This window comes from Acartia tonsa, chromosome 4 (assembly GCF_053477335.1).
Source record: "Acartia tonsa isolate MP-2025a chromosome 4, ASM5347733v1, whole genome shotgun sequence".
NCBI lineage: Eukaryota > Metazoa > Arthropoda > Copepoda > Calanoida > Acartiidae > Acartia > Acartia tonsa.
The window spans coordinates 41,188,130-41,212,625 of NC_137263.1; the positions used below are offsets into that span (position 1 = coordinate 41,188,130).

Below are 24,496 nucleotides of genomic sequence, written 5' to 3' on the forward strand. Positions count from 1 at the left end.
AATGTAAAGAACAGTTCATTCATCCCATCATAACTGTTGCCAACTTGACATTCTATCGATTTCATTTTTTTTCTTCGATAATGGCTTAGATAAAACGTGTTTGTGGATGACAAAATAACGACTTGTAATTTCAAAAATATTTTGATAAATTTCTGCGACCAAATGGCCTAATGATAACTAATATGACTACATGCTTTTGTTGACATAAGAACTGCATAATTTTTTAAAAGGAATACCAGCCATTTCAAAGAGAGATTTGTATATTAACCGAACACGTAAACTTAAATCCTTTAAATTTTTCATTCATATTTTGATGTACTCAATGCTCTTCATCTTTGTGCGTGCGTTTGTGTGTGTGTGAGCGTGTGTGTTTGTACGTGTGTGTGGTGTGTATGCGCGTGCTTGCGTGCGGTGAAAGGAGAATGTCAGAGTCACCTGTTTTGTGCTTAGGCAGGGGAAAGAGGATGGGAAGGGGTGGGTTGGAAGGGAAATTTTAAAGATGAGATGGGTAAGGGGAGAGAGAGTTTAGGAGGGGGGGGGGGACGAATTTTAGGGGATGTAAATATAGGAAGATGGGGAAATAGGGGGGATGTGGCGCATCCCAGAGATTTAGAGGAGACTATTTGAAAAACGTTAGACGTAGCAACAAACTTATTATTATATTTAAAAACAATATAAAGGCATTAAAAAATAAGATTTTTCTTATAAATGTCTTTTTTATTGGAAGAGTTTCTTAATTTGGAATTGTCCGTGTAAAATTCTCATGGCCGGTATGGGAATTAACCCCCAGGTCCTCCCCCCACCCCCCCCCCCCAACTCTACGACTTTCCCTTTGTCAAGTCTGGAAATTGCTGCTGTATTCAACTCTCTATTTTAACAATAAGCCCGCTCCCTTCCACCAGCTTTGATAAAATATAACTAAGTGCGGGTTATTCTCACCCCTCCCTCCACTTTTCTTTCCCTTAAAATATATTTACTGTGTCACCACCCCCCCGGGCCCCCCCCCCCCCCATACTTTATCTACATCTCCCATCACAGACTCAAATTTACGAAACTGAAAATAAAATAGTTTGATTTTGCTCTGCTAATTTGCCTATGAGAGTGCACGCTTATTTTCAAATATTCACTCATACAAATGTTAAAAAAAATTGTTTTAAATTATCGATATATATCAAAAGTGAAAGTTATTATGATATATTTGATAATATGTGACAAAAAATCTTTGTTATAAAAATATTTTTAAGTGAATTATGTAGATAATTATCAATTAGTGTACATAGTGAACGTTGTATATTTGGCTCACTGATTAAGCTTATGCATAGAGACAATACATATACAGGGTCTTTATTTAAATCACATATGTATATACAACAGAGATATATCAATAAGAGATAATTTAACTTTTATGGCAATAAGAAAATTAATAATTATAAAATATATACTGTAAATGATTACACATAAAAAAATCAAAATGCTTTTTTGAACTTTTGTCAAAAAGTCATGCTTCATTTGTTTTGGCTTATTAAACGAAAATCTGATAAAAAATGATTGTTTCTTTATATAAAAATAGCAGCTTTGCTCCTAGAGGCCTCTAGTAGTACATGAGAGCAAAATTGGTCCAGCGGTAAGCGAGATCTTTCGTTCGGTACAGACAGACAGACTGACTTTTATTAACTATCCTATATTTTAAAAAGATAAGGTTTAGATTTCTAGGACAAGTGATCCAAGTTCTAAAAATTACATACTAGATTAAAGTAATTTCTTCTCAGGATTCATGTGTAAATTGCCCTATCATGCAAATTTAGAGAAAAAACTAAACAAAAGACACAAATGTCATGTATTTTTAAATGCGAAGCTTTTCTATAATTAGGGTAGGTCCGTCTGTCAAGAACAAACAACTCTTTTCGATAATTTAAACGTCATAGTATCTTCCTATAATCGAATTCAAACTTTTCATGGTGATTTAGGAACGGTAGGAACTCTATAATCGTTACCAGAAAGCCCGTATGTCCATTTGAAACATTATGATTTTTGAATAATAATTCCTAGGACAAAAATGTCAATATTCTAAGCAAAGCATCTCTATAATGAAATCCTTAAAAATGAAAGTATATTCTTTTAGAGTATCATGTATTTTCGCAATTTTGCAATTTTATGTAAAATTTTGTTTAGACTTACATATTAAAGTTCTGACACTCTAAAGAGTAATTTTTCAGTTGTTTTTCTTTCTGATTTTAGAATCTAGCTTTTAGGGATGTTGTCATCCTTGTTATGTCATACAGTTGGGAAAAGTGCTATTTAATTTCCAGACCCTGTACTTACATATAACTCTGAACCTTATAGTGTAAAAAAAGCTGCGATTAGACGTAACAATTCTTTCAATAAAAAAATATACAGAAAAGAACATTATTATGTAGTTTTTCACAGGGAAGCTCCTTATAGGCCTATTATAGGTTCATCTATTTTAAGGAATGGTAAGTCAATCCACCAAAAAGAAACGGCCGGTCCCTAGAAAACAAACTACCTGTCCAGCAAAGATATCTTTATTATACTTTACTGAGCTAGGGGTCAACTCAAAAAAACTATGATAATTATTATGAATTGAAATATTATTGTGAAGGATTAGCCCCTTTATTAATTACTAGCGGCTACGCCCCTAGAGGCCTCTAGTGCACTTGTTCTTTTTTGTTCAAGTCTCTACTATTTAAACACAATATGTTTAATCTGGAATGTTGAACACGTATTTTTAAGTTAAAAATAACCCATAAATATGAATGATTATTTTTTGTATAATCATTCTTTTTCATAGTCATTGCATTGTAAAAAAACAAGGAATATATTAAGGTTGTTTTTAGTTCTGTGTGCGTATTTTATATATAAAAAAAACTGTATTAAAAATGAAAATTTAATTTATTTATAAGAAAGTATTGGGTCTATCTTGCTTGTCAGTTAAGATCCTGCTAACCTCTGAACCGATTAAGTTTTCCATTTTAGATCCTATCATTTTGATTTTGGTTTTTGGATGGTCTTAGGCTATTTTACTGCCATCCCTTCCTCCTTGAAATGCTAGGAGCACATTTGCTAATAGGTTAATATTGTTTTTGCTCCTGTAGAAATTTTAATTTTACCACCTTGATAAGTTATGTTGATTTATTTTATATAAAGGCAAAAATTATCATTGCTTTTTAGTCATTCTTTAATTTTCTCGTGTACTAGTTTCAACTATAATTATTTTGTTTCTTTACTAATTTAGTTCAGGTTATGGTTTGTAAGGCTACATTAGGTACTTGGTGACCCTGCAGGGTTAGGGCACCGCAAGTATAAGTCACAAAGGGTATAGGCCCAGGGACAAGAGACTATTATTCTAACAAACTAAACATTTTAATCAGACTACTTCCTTTTTCTTCTCCACTTTTTAGTTCTTACCCACATCCCAGACCAAGTTACCGTTTAAAAATATTGAAAATTTTAGAAATTTTACAAAAAATGAAATAGCTGAAATAAAAAATTCAAAGAACTTAACAATGATAGAATTATTTTAAATGTTTATTGTTTAACTTTCAATAAACTGTTAATTTTAAGCGAATTCAAGATATGATTTCAAAGTTTAAAAAAATATTTGTCAGCTTTTAATTCTATAAAATATAAGATTTCAAAATATTATTAACAATGACAATTGTGTCTATAAGTAGTTGTACAACAAGCCTTCAACATTTTGGATGAAAATGTTACTTTTTGGCCAGTTAAAAAAATTTATTGACTTATAGACCAAGTGAAATATGCACTTGATTCTCATTGGTAGAAGTATTCTGAACATAAATTTTCAGCTGTCTATCTTAATTAAAAGAAGAGAAAATCTGTTTGCCTTCGAAATGTTTCATACAGGTGGACTAACGGACATTTTAAATTATAGATTAGCTTACAAAAAATGTATATATTGCTACCCTGCAAATGAATCTTAAACCTGATACAAGAAGCTTAATCCTTTAATCTGAAAGCACTTTCTTGCATGATAGCAAGCTATGTTCAGTCAGGGATGGGAGGGAACATTGTGCTGTTTATAACACTAGTACCCAAAGTTTTATGATAACGTTTTCTTGTTCGTTGGTCTAACAACTTTAGGGACTTTAATTGAATTGTGATTGGTTGGTTAAGTGTCCAAACGTTTCAACCACTTAATGTAATCTACAGATTGAGAAATTTTGTGTGTCATTTGGGATGAACATAAATTTATAGGCCATTGTCCTATCCCTTTAGATCCATGATGTTCAGGAGATCAGGGAACAGTAGCAAATTTATTTAACTCTTATGCAAAGATTAAATTATATATATCACAAATCCATCAAAGGAAATATCATTAAAATATATGAAAAATATGAATTTCAACTTTGGAATTTATATAAACTATAACATTAATATTACCGAAAAAAACATAGTTTTTCTCACAAGCCATATCCTTAAAAAATCTGGGGCTATGCAATAATATTTTTATTTTTTTTCCAGTCTTTGCATTTTTCAATTCTATTTCCAAATTTTTTTAAAAATTAATAATCAAAGTATTGACTTTTACATTCCTTTTTTATTCAAATTTTTCAATAAAAAAAAAACAAGACTTTATATGTCCATAGATGCGTAAATGTACAGTACATAGTTTACTAATAAACAATCAGAAAATTATAGAGATTTAGACCTGGACCTAGGATGATAAATTACTCCCCCTATTGTACTGAATTTTGCCTTTGGAAACTGGTAAATTTTGGGAGGAAATAAGGGTTGTAAAATATCTACTAATGACAATAAGATTCTGAATTTAAAAATTAAAGGATGAAGAAAAGAGTAAATTTACCATGAAAAATCTTTTTTAACGCGTATACAATAAAATAAAAATTTTTCAACAACCTTTGCCTGGTAAAAATGTGTAAATAAAAAAGGTTTAAAGGAAACATCTTTATACTTGAAATGGCGTTGCGTTACTAGAATAGATAAATTATAAAAGATGACTTACACATGTTGAGCTTTTTAATTTGATAATCATTATAGACATGCATAAAACAAGTATAAAAATATCTATATTTTATCCACATATCCGGCTTATTTAATTGGGAAAAATCCGTCATTAAAAAATATTGTGTTAGAAATTTGAACTTTAATATTTCTTATCATAATTTCATTAAATTTATTTCCTCTATCAACCCCAATTAATTCTATAATACTTTCAAAACTATGAATTGTTGAAATTTCAAAATCTAATAAATATTTTTTTTCATCTAAATGTAATATCAATTATACTGGTAGATAAAAAAAATCTTACAATCATAGTAAATGATAGAGTAGCTGTGATGAGATTGTAACACAGTAACAAACGCTGCCTTTTCTGTCAGCCTGCTTTACACAGAGGCGGCTTATTGACAAAACTTATTATTTTTCTAGAAATTTATTGTCAAAATAAAATTTAGTTCTATTTTTTCCAACGGAGGCAAGGGGGAAATTTACATATTTTTAGTAACTCTACAAAAGTGAATTTAAGTTTTTTTTTTAGTAAGTATCATTTTCTAGTTTTGAAGGAAAGAAAATATTATGTTTTCATAACAAAATTTTATATATAAAATGATATCATTTAAATGAAATCATTGGAGTATACATTTTTGCTAGAAAAATGGTTTATTCCTTTTTTTAGTCATTGGGAGGGTTGGGCACTCACCCCCCCCCCCCCCAAAAAAAAAAGAAGAAGAAGTCCATGATCATGAACTAGAAAGTCTATTAAATGTTAAGGTTCATCTTTAGAGACCAGGAGCATTCAACTCATGAAACAGAGTAACACGATGTCTGTCCGTTAGTCTGACAAAAAAAATATTGTTCTATATTATATTAAAGATGAATGCTTAAAGAATATACCTTTAAGTTTCTTTTAAACATTGTGGAATAACTTTAAAACTTATCTTTTTAATAAAAGCAACTTTTTAAAACTTGGATTGTGTCCGTCTGTTTTTCATGAACAGTACTTATAATGTAAAATGATGTATGTTACACTAACTATTCTAAATTTATATTTAGCACTCTTTTAACAGTCAACGTCGAAGTGTTATTCAGTCTTCTAGATATCATTTAGATCTTACACTCTTATGGAAGCTGTTATTCTTTTTTTGAAACATTAGCCAAAGCACTTCAAATTTTTATTCTACAAATAATGTTAACAAAAAATTTAATTGAAAATTGTTGCAACAAAAAAAATTTATAAATTGTCCATCTTGAGTGAAGAAAGAGTGATGCAAGCGATTATTATTATGGTTGGCTGAACATTTTAGAATTCATCAACCACTGTTTTTCTTTTTTTCTCCATTATAATTATGGTCTATTAGTGTCTTTCATCAGAATAAAATTGACACTTGTTTCAATTACTTGACAAAAAAAGTTATCTCAACTGACTTTGTGACAAATTGAGATCTCAATTACATGGAAGCTTTACATGGTTCCCAAGATGGTTTTATGGTTTTTAGTTTTAAGATTTAAGTCTTAGGTTGGTTTTAGATTTTTTTATGCGTTCCTACCCTCCAAATAGAGAGCCCCGAGATGCTAGGGGTGCAGCCACTAATTTTAGAAAAAAGTATTTTGATTTTCCTAAATGTTTTATTTCAGAAAAAAATGTGTAATCACTAATGTCTCTCCCATGGAGAGATCTTGTAGATAATCAGAGACATGGGCACTCACAAACACATGAAGAGATATGGCCTAATCCTGTTGACCAGCGCCCTGCTGCTCCTCTATCTGGGCGGACAGTCCTTGCCAGATCTGTCAGGCACCACACCTCCCCCTCCCAGGCCTATCTTTGGACAAAGAAGTAAGTCAAACTTTTTATTTCATTTAGCTAGACTTAGGCTAAGTGCGGCTTAGGTTGACGGATTGGCTGCGGCTTAGGCTGGATGTAGCTGAGGCTTTTTTTCTCTTTTCCATGTGATTAATTTGGTGGCTTTAATACTAGCAACTGCCGCGCGGCTGAAGGATTGATCATCTAGACTTTTTATATTTATTGAAAATACACAGTATATTTGCAACCGAGAAAAAAACAATTTTGTTCTTGTATGCTTAAGGCTTCAAAATGATTGTAAAGTAAATAAACTGAATGTAAAGATTGTCATGTTTTTAAATATTACATAACCATGCTTGCACAATATCTCATTGTTTTAAGCATTCTATTCTTCTTATTTAATAATTTATTCCTTTAAGAACAAACTATACAAAATTAAATCACATAGTCTTGAAATATTAATATATACAGTTTAAACAATAGCACATAAATTGTTAATAACAAGAGATATTGTAAAAAAATTAACTAATTATATATGGAGACAGTTTGAAAATCAAATACTAAAATATTTTGTGTTGTCTTTATATTTCAAAACAAAATTAATAAATTTTTCAATAAGATACAATGTTGATATACCACCTTTAACTACCTAATAATTTTGAACAAAATTGAGCTAAAAGCAATGTTTGAGAAAAATAATTGTTTTCATTCCATCTTGTTAGACAAGGTTCTTTACTAATTTTTAGTGCCTTGTCTTTAGCTGCTAAAATGAGCATCGAAATTTGAGCAAAATCGTCACCTTTAAAGCATTCATAATAGATGTTAAAAAGAAAGAAATTTTCTTTAAGAAAAATGAACTCAGGACAACCTTGGAAGTAAATTTCATCCAGAAAAATAGCAAGGCAATGGGCGAAGTGTTTTGGGAATTTGCAGAAATAAATTGCATGATCTGAATCATTCTTTACATTACATTTAGTACAAATATCACTTTCTATTAAATTCCATTTGAATAATCTTGTTATCTTATCTTTACACTAAGGTTAACAATCTTAGATTTTAATTTTTGGCCGGTTTCCTCAAAATATTCTTTTTGGATGATTATTTTAGGCTAGGTTATGCTAAGTAAAGGTTTGTCTGTCCGTAACGCTATGGGGGAAATGTGATATTCTAGGCTGCTATCTAAGATAGATTGCAGTTTTTGTTGTTGTTACCCATTTTGTTACTCATTTCCAAAAATCATCAAATTTTTAATTTACTTGGTTCACCATTCATGCTGTAAAGAAAATATTTTATGAAGGTTTTGTAAGTATCCTTTTTTTTCTTTTTCTTCCTCTCTGTTTATGGCCACTGAGCTATACCTCTATAATTCACTTTGTCCGTTTGTCCATCTGCGATTTTTTGTGATTTTTCTGGTTGTTTTCTTTCCTGTTTTGTAATAGAATACTATGTTGTTTATCCTTCTACAGTATACTTTTTTTTGTTTTAATGAAGTGTTAAATTTATCTCCCGACTTTCCCCTACTTAACAATTAAGAAAGCTTTCTATTTTATAATTGTTTTATTTTTTTCTCACTAGTTAATTTTAAAAAAGCTGCCTATGAATAATGAAATGAAATATTTGAAAAAGTTCTAAAGTTAATCTTAAATTTATGATAACATTTTTTCTTAATTGTTGACACCTAACCTTTTGATCTCACGACCCTCGTCCTAAAGTCCTAATTATAGGTGGTAGTATGTATTAAGTATTCGTAAAGACTTAATTCGCGCCTAGATTCAAACAAATCACCTTTTCAACGGTAAGCGTTGCGCTATACTTTACGCTACAATCGAAGAATAGTGACAAAAAATACGCCTACATTATTATTTTTTAGGTTTAAAGAAATCCGGACAAGACTATCATGAACCGCAGGAAGGCCTAGCAGAGTTGACAACTGAGCAACAACACTATGGCAGTATCAACAATTATATTCAGTCTGTAAACAAACCTAAACAAAAATATCCAACTATTAATGATGTCAAGAAATATATGAACTCTAACTATACAGTTCTAGTCAAACAGAAGGGCAGCCAGAAAATTGCAGATAAAAGGCAAACAAGCATTAATTACAAGCGGCAAGATGTTCCATTAAAGTCGGCATCGCCGCCGGACTACAAGCCATTGAAAGATGTGAAAGCACAGGAGCCTAGTCAAGTACCTCCAAGAGAAAATGTGCCCTACCATGAGATCCTAAAGACCCAGCCTAAATCAATACAACGCTCTATGCCCTCAGTATCTCGGAATGCCGTGGCCGCCAACCGGTCCAACTCCATCCTAGCTGCCAAGCAAAAAATTGCCACATCCAAAAAGCCCAAGAAACCGGATTCCCTGTTTACCTTCAAAGACATGAAAAGTTTGGGACCTGGACATAATATGAGCCGGCCATTAGCCTACGCTCTCAGCACGGCCAAGTCATATTTGAATTATGAGTTCAGCGAGAAGAAGTTTCCGTTTATACCTGTGCCCAGGCCGGGAGCCACGTTCAGGCCGGAAACGGCGAATAAAATGGATATTGTTGGTAATAAACCTGTGGGGACAACTCTGAAACCAAGCGAGGCCAGGCATATTCTGATAGGTGAGTCTTTTAGCGATGATTATTAGTAAGTTCCTATCGGTTATTAAATTTGATTTATGAATTTATTGAAACTTGCTATTGGGAATACCCATTAATAATTTTCTAATCAAAACAAATATTTTTTTGTAATTTCACTACAAAAACGATTTACAAAGAAAATCCATATAAAAATGTCCAACTGTCATCTTTACTTTAAGATTGTGAATTGCCAACTAATCAATCAAACCCGCTTTTTTATTATTCCCCCTACTTACTCATTTCCCTTAGTTCCATCCCAAAAAAAACAAATTTTCTCCTGTATTATGCCAATAAACCTTGTTTTCAACCTAACAAACAATCGACTGTTTGAAGAGTAGCTACGAGTCTTAAAAATCTGACTCTAGTTACGCTACAATTAGGGCAAAAACCAAAACAAACGCAATTTTCAATTTTACGTAATGGGAATTTTTAAAGAATTTTTTGTGGGAAAACCAAAATCAACCATTCAATTGAAATTTACTTTTAGGCGTTATTATAAAGCTAACATAATCAATTATATTAATGTTCAATAATTTGTTTAAACTAGCTATTCAAATATTTTCCTTTAAGTTCCAATATATTATATATTAGGGAGGGAGGGAACATTGCACTGTAAATTACACTGGTACTAAAAGTTTTCTAACCTCGTTATCCTAATCGTTAGCTCAAATGCTTAGGGTACCATTATTAAATTTTGATTGGAAATTTACAAACTAGTATAGTAAAAAAATTTCAACCAATAATTTTAATCTACATAAGGGTTATATTTCATCATCCTTAATGTTGTTGTTTTATCCCTAACTATACCTGTTTAGAAGCGCATCTTCTATATAACTCTTTTTTTAAACTCGTATTTAAATTATATTTTTTGTTGTAGCAACAACGTGGCGGAGTGGATCCTCGTTTTTTGGAAGTCTTCTCAACTCTTATCCTGGAGCATTCTACTATTTTGAACCTCTGCATTATTATTCCAGGAAAAATAATGCCTCGCTCCTGGAATCACAGGACAAGTAAGTATATCTATAATACAAAGTAGCTTGATGTCTGTCCGTCCGTCCCCGTCCGTCCGTCCGTCCGTCTGAAGCTTAAGATCTCAGTAACCACTGAACCGATCGGATTCAACTCTTCAGGGTATATACCTATTGGTCCTGTGGTGATTTCAAGCTTTTTTCTTGGGGGGTGGGACACCCCCAACCCCCCCAAAAATGAAATTTTACCCCTTCCCCAAAAAAAACTTTTTCTGGGGAAAGTACTTCACATAAAATTAGCAGCACCAGAAATACTTTTTTTTTTTAATTACCTCTTGGGGCAAAGCCACTAGAGGCTAGGGGCGAAGCAGCTAGTCCTCTTATATAAAGTAGTAAGTTTTTTTGTCTGAAGCTTAAGATTTCAAATACTACTGAACCGATCAGGTTGTCTACTTTAGGTAAGCTTCACATAGGTCCTGTGATGGTTTTAGCTATTTAATTTTTATTTAAGTATTAGAATGTTTTTAAGCAACTTTTCTCCCTCTCTGCCTCTAAGTGCTAGGGGCTTAGCCGCTAGTTCTTATATATAGTAGTAAGGGTTTTTTTTTGTCTGGAGCTTAAGATTTCAAATACTACTGAATCGATTGAGTTCTCTATTTTGGGAAGCTTCACATATGTCCCGGGGTGGATTTAGGTTATTTTACTTTTAGAGTTAGGTCTCGGGGTGGTTTTATGGTATCTTTTGCTCTTTGATCCCCACCCCTTCGAATACAGAGCCCCTTGATGCTTTTGCGAAACAGCTAGTTCATATATAAAGTAACAGGATGTCTATCCGTGTGCATAGCGAAGGATCTCGCAAACCGCGGAACCGATTTGGTTCTCATTTATAATGAAGCTTCTCATAGGTCCCTTAAGATGTCGCTAACAACTGAATCCATCCTTTGATGGTTTTCCTAGGGTATTGATTATAAAGACGCGCTACTACTAAAAGTTTACTTCTCACGGCTGGTTTTTTATTAAATGAATAAGTTAGGGTACAATGTTTGGCACTTTCGATATAAGTAAATGATAATGAAAAACCCATAGAATACGATAATACCTTCAGAAAAATCGATAAAAATAGTTTTCATACTAAATTTTGATTTTTAAATTTTTTTTCTTAAATGTCATAGCAGAAGATGCAAAATGTCGTCTTAGTTTTTGAGGGTTTTCATATTCTCTGAAATCTAAATTATCAAAATATTTTTTTTGGTAAATGATTACATGATATATGTCAAACATTTTATCAGAAAAAAAATATTTAAAATTATAAAGTAGAAACCTGAATAATTTTTCTTGTGGAAATACTTTTCTTTAATTTTGATAAACATATGTCTGCTAGCATGAAGATGTTTGTACTGCCAATACACGTTGGGTTTTATTTAAAGAATTTCTTTAAAATGTTGTTTTTTTACCTTGTATACCAATAACGCAAATTGCTATCAGAAAACCCCCGTACCCCCCAATCGACCAAGACTTGCCTACGGCCCGATCTTTTAGGATTGCTTTGTAATTCACATTTTTGAAAGTCTTTCAACAGTATACACAGCAAATGCTCTCTTTTTTAACTAACTTTCCGAATAATATACCTAAAGCATTTGAATTAACAAAGGATATGCTAATATTTTTACCATTCAAGTTTATTTAATATTCTAACAAATAGTGCAACCCTCCAAGTTATGGCTACTTTTCATGAACATATGATCTAAAGAATAAGCTCTGACGCAATGTCATATAAGGATATTATAATATTCATTAAAAAAATTGTTATTTTTGCATATATGTTACATTTTACAGTATTTTGTGGCTCAAAAGAAAGACAATTAAAATTTATTTCATATTATATAGTTTAAATTGCATAAGATAACCTAGAAATAGTAAAAAAGTCCCTTTCTTTTTTTGTCGTAAAACAGAAATTAACAAAGATTTTTATTAAAAAACACCTTAGTGTAAAAATTAAAAATTTTAAATATGGTCACAAAAAGATTCAATTAGTTTATTAAATGTTTCATTTTCAGCAAATTACGATTAATCTCTATTACAAAGAATAAAGTGTAAAAAGATATTCTCGTTATAATTTTAAGCAACTTAAAATGCATTTTAATACCTTTTAATGATTTATTTTTTAAAACATCATTTTATAAAATGTTATTGATTTTTAAAGTTATATATTAGAATGATTTTAAATTTTGTTAACAGTTTGTTTTAAATGTAGAAAATTGGTAATTCTAAACATTCAAAAAATGATTTTTTTAAATTTTCATCACTTAAATTGCATGTTTGATGAAATTTTCAACTGATAATTCAAGAAAAATCGTTTAAGTTTTATTATATTTTACTTTGAAATGTTAAAAAATATAATTATTGTCAAAAATGTGGAAGTTATACTTTCCTCAAAAAAAGACCTAAAACATGCAAATTAACACGTGTAATGAGATTTCTTTTCTTTCAGGTTTAATTTTAAGTAATTATTGATATTTTTTGTAAAAAGGATTTTATATAAAAAGTTTTAAAACTCGAGTTATGTAGTGGTTCTAAAAAAGGTTGCAAATTTATGCAATTTTCTTGCAAAAAAAATTTTCTAGGATTTTAAAAATAGCATAGGGTGTTATTAGACGTACTTACAGATACAATTGCTAAGTCATTTTGGCCAAACACTAAAATAAAGTTTTGACATCTGAGGGACCATACGTGTTCTCCTTACTAAATAAATAACTGCAACTTGTGCGTCAGTATTAGTAGTACATATAGACCATAAATTTATTTTATATCAAAATTTGGACCCATTTTTAATTTGTTTGTCTATCATTAATTTAGTAGAAGCAATAAAGAATAATTTTTATAGATATTTTATTAAATATATCGAACAAGGATGACCACTTTCTCAGAGGCTAAACTCAAAAAGCTGGACAAAAGAAAATTATCATTAACATAGTCAGTTTAGGTTAGCCCCACGCAGATGTTTGGGCACAGCAGGGTTTAGTCAACCTGCAGAAGCTAAGGGCTTGGGTCCCAGTAGTACTGATTATGAATTATTTTTTAAAATATAACATCGAATTGATGAATCTATAGGTTTAAATGTAGAAAAGCTTCGCACCATATAAATTAAATGCCAGCACCAATAACCAGAATCATAAATTTAATGGTTTTTTTTTCATCATTTACATTTATTATTCACAATTGTGACGTGAGTGACAAAAAATAGGTTTTTAATGTTAAAATTTATTAATAAACATATATACGCTGCTATTTTTAGCAGCAACTATACTATACAAGTCTTTTTTGTGGTTGTTATTTTATAAAGGCGACAATATAAAGGACGTATCAGCAATTGTAAAAAAAGGGATGCTCGGATGCGGATTGAATAAGAAGCTGCAGATTGCTGCCATTGAGACAGCTATTGCTATTAGCCCATGTTTTTAATAGCTGCGGCTGTATTATGCCCAAAAATTTCTCATCTGCAATCTAAACTGCGGTTTGTTTAAACTGTTATGGCAGAACGCGACTGTGGCTGCTAAACCTTTGTTTAAACTTTGCACCTACCCTAAACAAATCGTAACAGAGATGTAAAATGTAAAACAATGTGAGTAGGAATCCTTGTATAAGAATATTAGCAGCTTTACTTTTTATTGAAATAGTCATCCTTGTTCATTTGTTAATAGTTATAAATTCATATTATTAAATAAATTGATTACTATTATTAAGCTAAAAGAAAATACAAATTAGTAGTTTTAGTAAAAAAATGTGTTTTTTTAAAACTATTTGATGAAAATAAATTAATATAGATGTTGTTAATGATAAAAATAATGTTAATTAAAAGACACAGCCTATATTTATATTAAAACCTGTACACATATTAAAAAATTCTTGTATCTTATGACCACAGGCTAAAGAAATATTTTTATACTCATACACAAATAAACAAGAACAATTAAACAAGGGTAGTGATTCAGCGAATCTTCAAAAATTGAAAATCAAAATTAATCGAAAAAAGACACAAACAAACTAACAGAGATTATAAGGGATAATACATTGAAAAATAAGGTAATTACTCCCTTGATTACTGTAAAAAATTACCCCTTCTTTAGATATAAATCATTGGTGGAAAGGTTAGGACACTCAAGGTTTGTACAACCCAATCAGGATTTATTGAAAGTCCCTAAGAGTCTTCAAGCAACAATGTGCCCTAACTCTCAGTCGAACCAAAAGAAGAGCTAGAAAAACTAGATTTATTGAATAGTCCCGCTAGTAAAAACTGTTTAATTAATGAATATTTAATATTTTTATTGGTAAAAGTGGTTATTAAGTTATTTTTGATCGGTAAAATGCACATAAAAAAATCTATTTTTAAAAAGTTTAATTGCGGCTAAATTTTACAATTTTGTACAATTCATAAAAATCATTCAATATTAACTTTGTTGTAAAATTAATGTTTGCAGTTGGATTTTCCTTGTACAACAAATTTTAATGTAAATATTAAGTAGCATACAAGTTTTTGTCTGTCAGTCTGAAACGGTTAGAAGAGAACCTCTTTTAAAAACGGTTTAAGGAGAAGCTCATATTTTATTTATATTTCAAGACATATAATCAAAATTCACACAAAATCAAAGTACCTAGCGAGCTTAGAAACCCTACACCAGTCCCACACCCTATTTGATTTGCCTTAATCCTGCGGGGCCTCAAAGCTGCGTTGCCCTGCGATACTTAATATAACCTAACCTGGCCTATAAAAACACAAAGACAAGAAAAACTAGTCTCCCTATTTGTGATCTATTTTAAAATAAAAGGGGGGGGGGGGGGGGTTCTTTACTCAACGTAAGTATTTTAAATTTTTATAGGTATTTTGAGGAAAACCGCCTATTTGTATTCTAAATTGAAATTATGTCGCAAATCCCTTTGATTAAACCTATAGACATATCTAAGTACAAAATATCTTCAAAATTAATATTTGTTAATTTTTAGGATGGACTTCTTGAAGTCGCTGTTCTCATGCCAATTCAACACCCAGAACCTTGGCTTCCTGCACCACGTGGCCCAGCCCGCCAACAGGTTCCTCTTCAAGAACCACAACACGAGGATGTGGAAGGCGTGCACTCGGATCCTGCCCAGCGAGGTCTTCTGCTTCCTGCCAGACTTTATGAACTCAGTGTGTCCGCTGTACCCCATCAAGCTGATGAAGACGGTCAGACTGCGAGTGGATGAGACTAGAAAACTTCTAGAAGATTCTGAGCTAAATTTAAAGGTATGCTCATGATACTATTAGCTAGAATAATATAAACTAATTTAATATGCCTACTATTGTAACATAGGTTTACCTATCTGACTCATAAATAGGCAGACATTTCTACATAATTGTCAATTGTTGGAGGGTAAACTACACTGGTCAAAAAAGTTTTATAAACACTTTTGGGACTTACTAACTTCTGATTGAATTATTAAAATCACCATTGTCCAAAATTGTCCACCAATTCATGAGTCCGTTATCTTATCCCTTGAAATCCATATAAATATTATAATTTCAGTTAAATAAGTGAAACTTCAAAAGTTTTAAACCATCAAATAACAAAGAACAATAAAATGAAATTACCGCGTAATAATCAAACTTTATATTTTATTTGTGACAGCTTTTTGACAAATCATGCCTTTCCGCTAAAACCAGGGAGAGATAGATTATCTGAAGATAACTACTTATTTTTGGTTCTTCTCTAAAGCAAAAAGTATTTTTCTATGAATTGAAATCTTAGATTATAAGATACTAGCGGCTTCGCCCCTAGCCTCTAGGGGCTTTTTTTACCTAAAGGTTCAAGGGAGAATTTAAAAAATTTGTTTCCATTTTTTTAGATGTTTTCTGTATTTCATAACATTTCATAACTTTTTATAACTCTTTATAACTCTTTAAAACTTTTTATAACTTTTTATATTTATTTATATTGATTTATATTTGCCATTAGCCTTTTTGGGGCTGCGCCCATACAGGAGAAGGAAGGTTTCTCAATCTTTTTAATTTGATAAAACAAAGTTTAAAAGAAGAAAAGAAAATAAAAAAAATATAAAAATGTATAAAAATATATAAAAACATAAAAAAATTTAAATTAGAAAAAAAAATTAAAATTTTTTTGGGGGGGCGGAATTTTCATTTTTGAGGGGTTAGGGATGTCCAACCCCCCAAGAAAATAGCTTAAAACCACCACAGGACCAATAGGTATATACCCTAAAGAGTAGAATCCACTCAGTCCAGTGGTTACCGAGATCTTAAGCTTCAGACGAACGGACGGACAGACGGACGGACAGACAGACATCAAGCTACTTTGTATTATAGATAGAATCGAAATCTTTTTAATTGCTAATTTTTAAAAAATACATCAGATTTTCATGTTCTCTAATAAAGTGAAACTTGCAGTTGGCTAAAATGATTATAACCCCCTATCCTTTTCCTCCAACTGGATGAACGATCTGACCAATAATCGATATCCATGTTAGCAACCCCTGTCATAATACCTACATACATTCTATATCCATTAATGATGAAATGTTGTCATCAAGATGTTAATTTGCTTTTTACTTTTCAAGGTGTTACATTTGGTGCGAGATCCCCGGGGCGTGTTTGCCTCCAGGAGGGAGAAGGCCATCCAGGAATGGTGTAAACAGGACGACTGTGCTAAACCTGAAAATAACTGTGCCAATCTTATCAAAGACTTAGAGGTATTATTTGAGTTATAAGCAAATACAAAATCTTAATAAAATTTGGGAGAGTTGGGGAGGAGCATTGTATTGTAAATTATACTGGTTTCCAAATTTTGTTAACATATCCTCTTATTCGTTTTCATAAAACGTTTTGAAATTTTAATTGATTGGGTTGTATAAACTAAAAGTGTCCAACTTCACCATCAAAAATAATTTTCATCGCAAGGGTTGATTTTGTTTTATAATAATTGGTTGAGTACATCAATTTATCATCCATAGTCTTATCTCTAAAGATCACTGACAAACTAGCAGTGTGTAAACATTTTCTCCAGAGATCTTAATTTACACAAAGGGGTAATTTTGTTTCTTGTAATTCGGGTCTAGACATCAATTTATCGTCCATTGTCTTATTTCTTTATATCCCAGCAATATTAGGGCTTCTCTGTGATGGCATTTACACTGAAAGGAAATAACAGACAAAGTAACGAACCGACAGACCAAAATTAAAGAAATATAGACTTTAAGATAATTTCAATTACGTAATAGTTATTTCTCGTATCGTATTATAAACGGCTTTCCGCGGATATAGAATGTACAATTATAAGATTAAAACTAGTTTTTTATCCCTGTGGTGCCGAAGGCACCGGCTAAAAAAACTAGTTTTAATCTTATGATTGTACATTTCTATATTCGTAGAAAACTGGATATAATACGATGCTAGACATAGTTTTTTCGTATGGATGAGAACCGGTTCCTATCCACCGGATTCGAATGAATACGAGAAAATATATTTTCGTATGGATGAGAACCGGTTCCTATCCACCGGATTCGAATGAATACGAGAAAATATATTATGCAGCTTTTTATAAATGTTTCAATAACCACTTTTAAATAAGATATTAACAATACTTATATATTATAATAATCTTAAATATTTAATACAATTTTATTTTAATTACAATTCATGTTTATATAATTTAAAAATACAAATACAAATACAAATTAAAATTTTATTCCGCATAACCTTGTTTTAAAATCTAATATTTTATACCAGATAATTAATCATTTATGAATAAGGATAACAACTGTATAAATGTACAATCCAATGTACTGAAATAGTTAGATGATGTGTCTAATTATGTAGGAACAAGAGAAGCATCGTATTATTTCTTTTTTGATTCTAACAGCAAAATATACCTCATGTACTTTAACACCCATTAAAATAAAACACCCAGAAAATTTTCCGTGATAATTTTTCAGGGCTCGGTAGCGCTGCGTCAGCCGCCTGTAAATATGACAATCACTCTTTCAAAAATTTTCAAAGAATCTAAACGGGTATAAATTTGAGGCTAAGTCGCGGCTAACGCGTGGCTGCCAAGCCCTTTTATTTTCATAATTAAATAACGTGTTACGTCTTCGAATTGCATTGATGTTATTGTTAAAAATCTAAACTTTACTCTTTTAGGCTGCCCGCCAGCTCGAGGCCGACTTTCCTGGTCAAGTGCTGGTCATCCGGTACGAGGACCTCAGCCTGAACCCTGTCCAGATGGTCAAGTCCATCCTCAAGTTCCTGGACCTCCCTGAGCGGAAGGAGATCATGGACTACGTGGACAGCCACACGAGCAGAGACAAGCCGCAGATAGCCAGGAACAAGAAGACGAAGAAGGTTGAGATAGTGAATAATCCGTACGCGCTGGCCAGGAATTCCTCCGCCACCGCCTTCAAGTGGAGGCAGACCATGCCCTGGCAGGATATTGTTGATATTCAACAAACATGCAGGTACAGTTATTTATCGCATCGTATTATATCTAGTTTTCTACGAATATTAAAATGTACAATTATAAGATTAAAACCAGTTTTATATTAGTTGAAAAATGAATATAATACGATACATGATTATTCTGAGCTTCAAAACCATACTGTATAATAAATTATTTGATTATTTTTTCCTCCATTCGTTTTAATTGTAGTAATACTTATTTAACTCATCCGATATGGGGGTGAATATCCTCCCACCCTCACTGATCCAGACCCTTCCAGATAGGTATCAACCTCCACTTAGTAAAAGAAATTATGAGGTTGGCTGCCATACCATCATTTGTGCACTTATATGTCACTTATAACATTAAAAAATGTCAAATTTAAAAAATCAATACAAATTACTGCGCTAAATTATACCGTAATTAATGCAACATTAAAAATTAGAGCTAATTTTAAACTTTGTTTAAAATTATTAAATGAAAATTATATCTGCAAAATTATAAAGTATTTACTGCAATTAGGTGCAATGTTTCTTTGAAATATTGATTACCTACCTTATTTTTGTTTTGACAAAATGCATGTGTTTTAATAATATATGCGCAATAATTATAATGTTAATGGCTTCGCCCCCAAAAGATAGAAATAGGGAATAATCTGTACCATCCCCTAGGCGGTACCCACTAAACGACTGGCCAATCAAAAGCCATATCTACATATTGCCCCACTATGAAAAATTCAGTCAATTAACAGAATTTTGATGTATTTTTTGGAAATCCTTCGTTTTGGAAGAGTTTAATATGTTAACATAGGACCGTTAACTTTTTTTTAACTGAAAAAAAATATAATTTTGTTTTGTTGAAAATTATAAAATTTCAATATCGAAAAAAAGTTATGCACTAGAGTAGGTCGATTTTCAATATTTTTCTATATTTTGAATGTTGAACTTATACCTTTTTATTATACATTTTGTAAGAAACCCAAAAATTAAAAAAAATTACTTTCGCTAATAGAGAGGCCGCATATGTTGTATAATTCCAATTCCAAAATCGACCCCATCTATTATGCAGCGTTTATAAAGAGATTTTTGATTTTGAAGACCTAAAATGCGATTTGCTACTTATAAAAGACATAATTTTGGTTGTTTTGCATAATTTATGCAGCAATTTGAATTTTTATCTACGCAATCATTTTACAGCATTCAATTGTTTCATTTGATTGACAAATACACAACATAAAATGATAAAACATTAGGCAAATTAATGAAGTTTTTTTCGTTCTAAAACATTTATTCCACTCTCCTGTATCATTTATTTGGACTAAAATAAGACCCCTTTAAAGGAACATATGCATTTGTTTTTCTCTTTTTTTGTGGATTGTTTGCCCGTAGCCTGTTGGGGCTTACTTATCTAAGTTAGAAAGGGGGTTTGTACCCCCAAACCAAAGACGTCTAATATAATTATTATATTTCACACCCTACATATGGAACCATGGATGTTTATCCCCCATCCCCTAAAAAAAAAACGAACATTGGAAGGGGGTGGGGATTATAATCGGTTCAGTGGTTAATGTGCCACCGTTCTATTTTATATATAATAAATAAAGCTTAGTATTCAGATTAACACCAAATTCCTCTTCACGCGCCCACCCTAATAATGCATTTAAGCTTCGAACTATTTAACCCTTATTTTTCATGATATTGTATCAATGCAATGAAACCCTGTAAATAATTTGTTTTAAAATCATGAAATTAAAAGGTGGTTCCAATATTTAGAAATCTCTAAAATTTTCAACTTTTATTACTGAAAAAATGTTAAAAAAAATTGCTATGAAAAATTCCGTGGGTGTTTATGGCGATGGCACTTTAAAAAGATAAATTTATTGAAACAAAAAGTGTAAATATTCTTTAGAATAAGAATAAAGATTTATATGTTAATTGTAAATGCCAAAACTAAAACAAATAAAAGTCAGTTTAGAAATAGGTGTTGTAACAATCCAAGCTCAAGTTAAGGCAAATGATAATTGGAATACCGTTAGATTTACTTTTAAATATTCATGTATGTAATGTGTATTCATTTTTATACTTTGACCTCAATGTATGTAATGTAACATATTTCGGCAATTGTTGCAAGCAACAATTATTTTAAAACGCGGTACTGGGTCAAACGTAGGACAGGACAACTTTTAGATAGGACAAATTCAGGACAAACGTCAAATATACTGGAGATTGACTAACTTAGTCGATTTGTTTTGCTCGAAAATTATCCTGAATCATGCGGTTGGCACTCCTTCATTATCATGGAACTCTTTTATCTTCAATCAGCTGGATCTCTAACCCTGTTCTTAATATCATCCCTAAGTTATATTAATTGCAAGCAGTATGCTTGCGGCTGCTAAGTCCTCAAATATAACATTTTTTTAATTGTAAAAAAAAAGAATGAGCTAATTTGCGAAAAAGGCTAATTAAACTTAATATGGTTGGATTTATTTTGGCAGGGGATTGTTAAAAATGTTGACAGAATAGAGTGGCCAGAACAGGGTAGATATCACTGATTTTTACAATTATTGGGAGCTGCTTAACATTTAAATTTTTCTAGTTGCTGCGCTACCACGCCCTGCTCTTAATAGATCCTCATTTAATTTTCAAAAAAAAATAAGTTTACTACAAACTTTTGATAAACAAAAAAAAATGCATTCGCTGTGAATTTTTTTGTGTGATTTATTGCAATAATGATGAATGAATGCGTGCAAAAAAATGAGCCTTTAGTAACGGGGGGAGGGAGGGAGAGGCTTTTCTCAGTTATTTACCATTTAGTCATTTTTTTTTATTTCAGCTCATCCATAACTTTTAAAGTTTGTATTACTATAGTAGGGGAGCTACTTAAAAAAGTTACTTTTCTGTCATCTGTAACAAAACTGAGATTTCTTTTACAAATATACTTTGATATGTTAAGTATAAACTATAATTCAAACCCAGTTTATTGTATTTTATAGTGGTGTAAATTTTTTGGTGCGCTCAAATCATACTGCCAGATTCTAGAGTGCAAATAAAATGAATATTTCTTTCAAAAATTCAAGTCATCCGAAGTGTACATTGTACAATAATTAAACAAAATCATATTTCAAACAAAAATCATTTTAACAAATATAAATTATACCATATTGCTTGCTTTACTTTCCTTGAGATCTAATACACTTGTGAATTTTATATAAAATATACTTCATTTTTTCAATTTTTAATATTATATAGTAATATACATATTTCTACTTCTTATTTTTTGTTTTTAAGAAATGTGAAAAGCCAGTTGGTTACATAAAGTTATGAAATAAAGGAACTGGATATCAATAATTTTTTTTATATCTAATTTACCTATATGATTTTATTCCATAATCCGGTGGCGAAAGGTCGAAGCAGTTAATTACCATTTGTGATATAACAAAGGTGGATGCCTGGATATTTTTTCTGGGGCATTTTTCGAAAGGTTTTTTTCGCCTAAAAAGCACTTTACATGGCCAATACTGTAGGTAACACGTTCAAAGAAAGATATCCATCTTTTACTAATGCCATTATACATGATGTCATCCTTCTTTATTTAAGCAAAAATCAAAGAAGATCTTAACAACCGTAATACTTTGATTCCTGCAAAAAGTTAGACGTTGCATGACGAAGTGTTTGCAAAAAGAACGGTCCAATTTTGTTGACCTTTACAACATTGAATTATCAGGAAATGAAGTTTAGTTTATTTCGCAAACCTTGCAAATTATTCTTCATGCGTTAAGAAAGGGGAGGGGGATGTTTGTTTACACGCCTTTGCTGATTATCAACCATACATTCTTACAATTACCCAAAAAAAATACCGCAATTGGGGGATAGGAATGGTTTGGCAATACAAATTTTTATAATATAATTTTGTCCTCCTGGATACACAGATATAAACCCATTATATTGTTCTTGTAAATTTGTGAGTATTATAGATAGGCTATCCCGCCCAGCTTTTATATTAGCGGAATATTAATATAACCACTAAAACAACTGATATTCTTTACATGCATACCTATAAATAGACTATCGATATCACTCCTTGCTTTATGTTAAAATATTGTACGTCCGGCGGTTTTCATTGAATATATTTTGGATTATCTCAATCAAATCTAGAATGGCAAAAATAATAGTTAAAATTTTATTTTCGAAACGTATGTTTATGGTCAATATTCAACGTGCGGAAAACCGCCCAACCAATCTTTTAGTAAACTATAATATTATTTGAGCTCCACATAATTAGTAAATATATATTTATTTTTCAGTGAAGCCATGGAAATCCTTGGCTACTCCCCCCTGGCGGACGAATCTGAAACTAGATCTGACCAACTACCTTTCCAGAAGAGTCCCAATGATCTGTGGCCATCTCCCGTGTGGCAGAAGAAAAAATAATTAAAATATTTCCTGTGGAAAGGTTTTATGCTAGAGTGCTCTGTAACAGGGCTAGATATAAATCATTTAAATGTATATACAGATAGATGTATTTCTACAAAAAATATTTTTTTTTATAAACATTGAAGAGGGATATGGCATGTAAAATTTATGGCTGGTATTTTCTTTTAAAAATTACACCTTACTTCAGTAAATGAATAAATGAGAAACAGTTCAATTTATTTTAAAAATTCATATTTTTGGCTAGTGAAAAGGTTTCGAAAAATTTGTTTTATTAAATGCCAAATCCCTAATCCATGTCAACATTATTACAAGTATCTAGGGACGTTCAAGGAGAGGGGGGGGGGGGTTAGGGTTGTTTACCCACAACCCCCTAAAAAATTAGACATCCTTGCATGTATTTCATTACAAATTACAGAATAATTTTTAATTCTAAACATTGTCCCACCCCTGCATCCCTGAGAGTAACCTAACTTTTTAATTTTATGACAAATTAATCTTGTCCGGGTTTCTCTAAATTTAAAATACTTATAAATGAAAAAGATATTATTATCTATAAATGTATCAGCTTATTGTAATATCTGGCTTTAAATTTGAAATCCACCAGTTATAACGTTTAAAATTAGTTTATCTCAGCAACAAATATCTAATAAAGGTGAACAAATAAATCTGTGATTTAATATATACTTCTTGTATGGTTTTATGGAATTTTGAATGCGGATACTGAAATGGGATTAGGGTGAACAATAAGGGATTAAGCCTATGATTTTAATTGCAGTTTCTGTAAACAATTTCCATCAAACTATGAAAGATTTGATTTTGTTTGGTTTAGAACCAGTTTCATTCTACTAGAAAAGAATCAGATTTGGAAAGGAGAAATAAAATGATTTCTCTATAGTTTAAAGATACTAAAATTATTTTTATTACTTTTTAAAGAAAAAATGTACACCTACATCCAAACAACAAAAATTCCCCCGTTTTAGGGGGAAAATGTGTGTGCTTTTTAAGGTAAATGATAAATATAACTTTTTGATTACATTTCTTTCTATTTTTGGTAAGTGCCAAATTTCATCTTTAATTTTAAAATTTTTAGCAACATTAAGAAATGATATTATATTCATTATAGCAACACTGTTTTAACTTTTAATACTCAGGTTTTTATTCAGTAAATTAGTTTATGG

General features: G+C 31.1%; 1 protein-coding gene across 1 annotated transcript; it reads left to right on the forward strand.

Annotated features, from left to right (window-relative positions):
* Nucleotides 1-6,626: 6,626 nt before the first annotated feature.
* LOC145317222 (carbohydrate sulfotransferase 1-like) lies at nucleotides 6,627-23,939 on the forward strand. The gene is made up of 7 exons (XM_080158201.1): nucleotides 6,627-6,838; nucleotides 8,676-9,416; nucleotides 10,312-10,444; nucleotides 15,404-15,683; nucleotides 17,012-17,143; nucleotides 18,591-18,904; nucleotides 23,189-23,939. The coding sequence occupies exons 1-7, from the start codon at nucleotides 6,697-6,699 to the stop codon at nucleotides 23,313-23,315; spliced, it is 1,869 nt and encodes a 622-aa protein (XP_080014327.1). The 5' UTR covers nucleotides 6,627-6,696; the 3' UTR covers nucleotides 23,316-23,939.
* The last annotated feature ends 557 nt before the right edge of the window (nucleotides 23,940-24,496 follow it).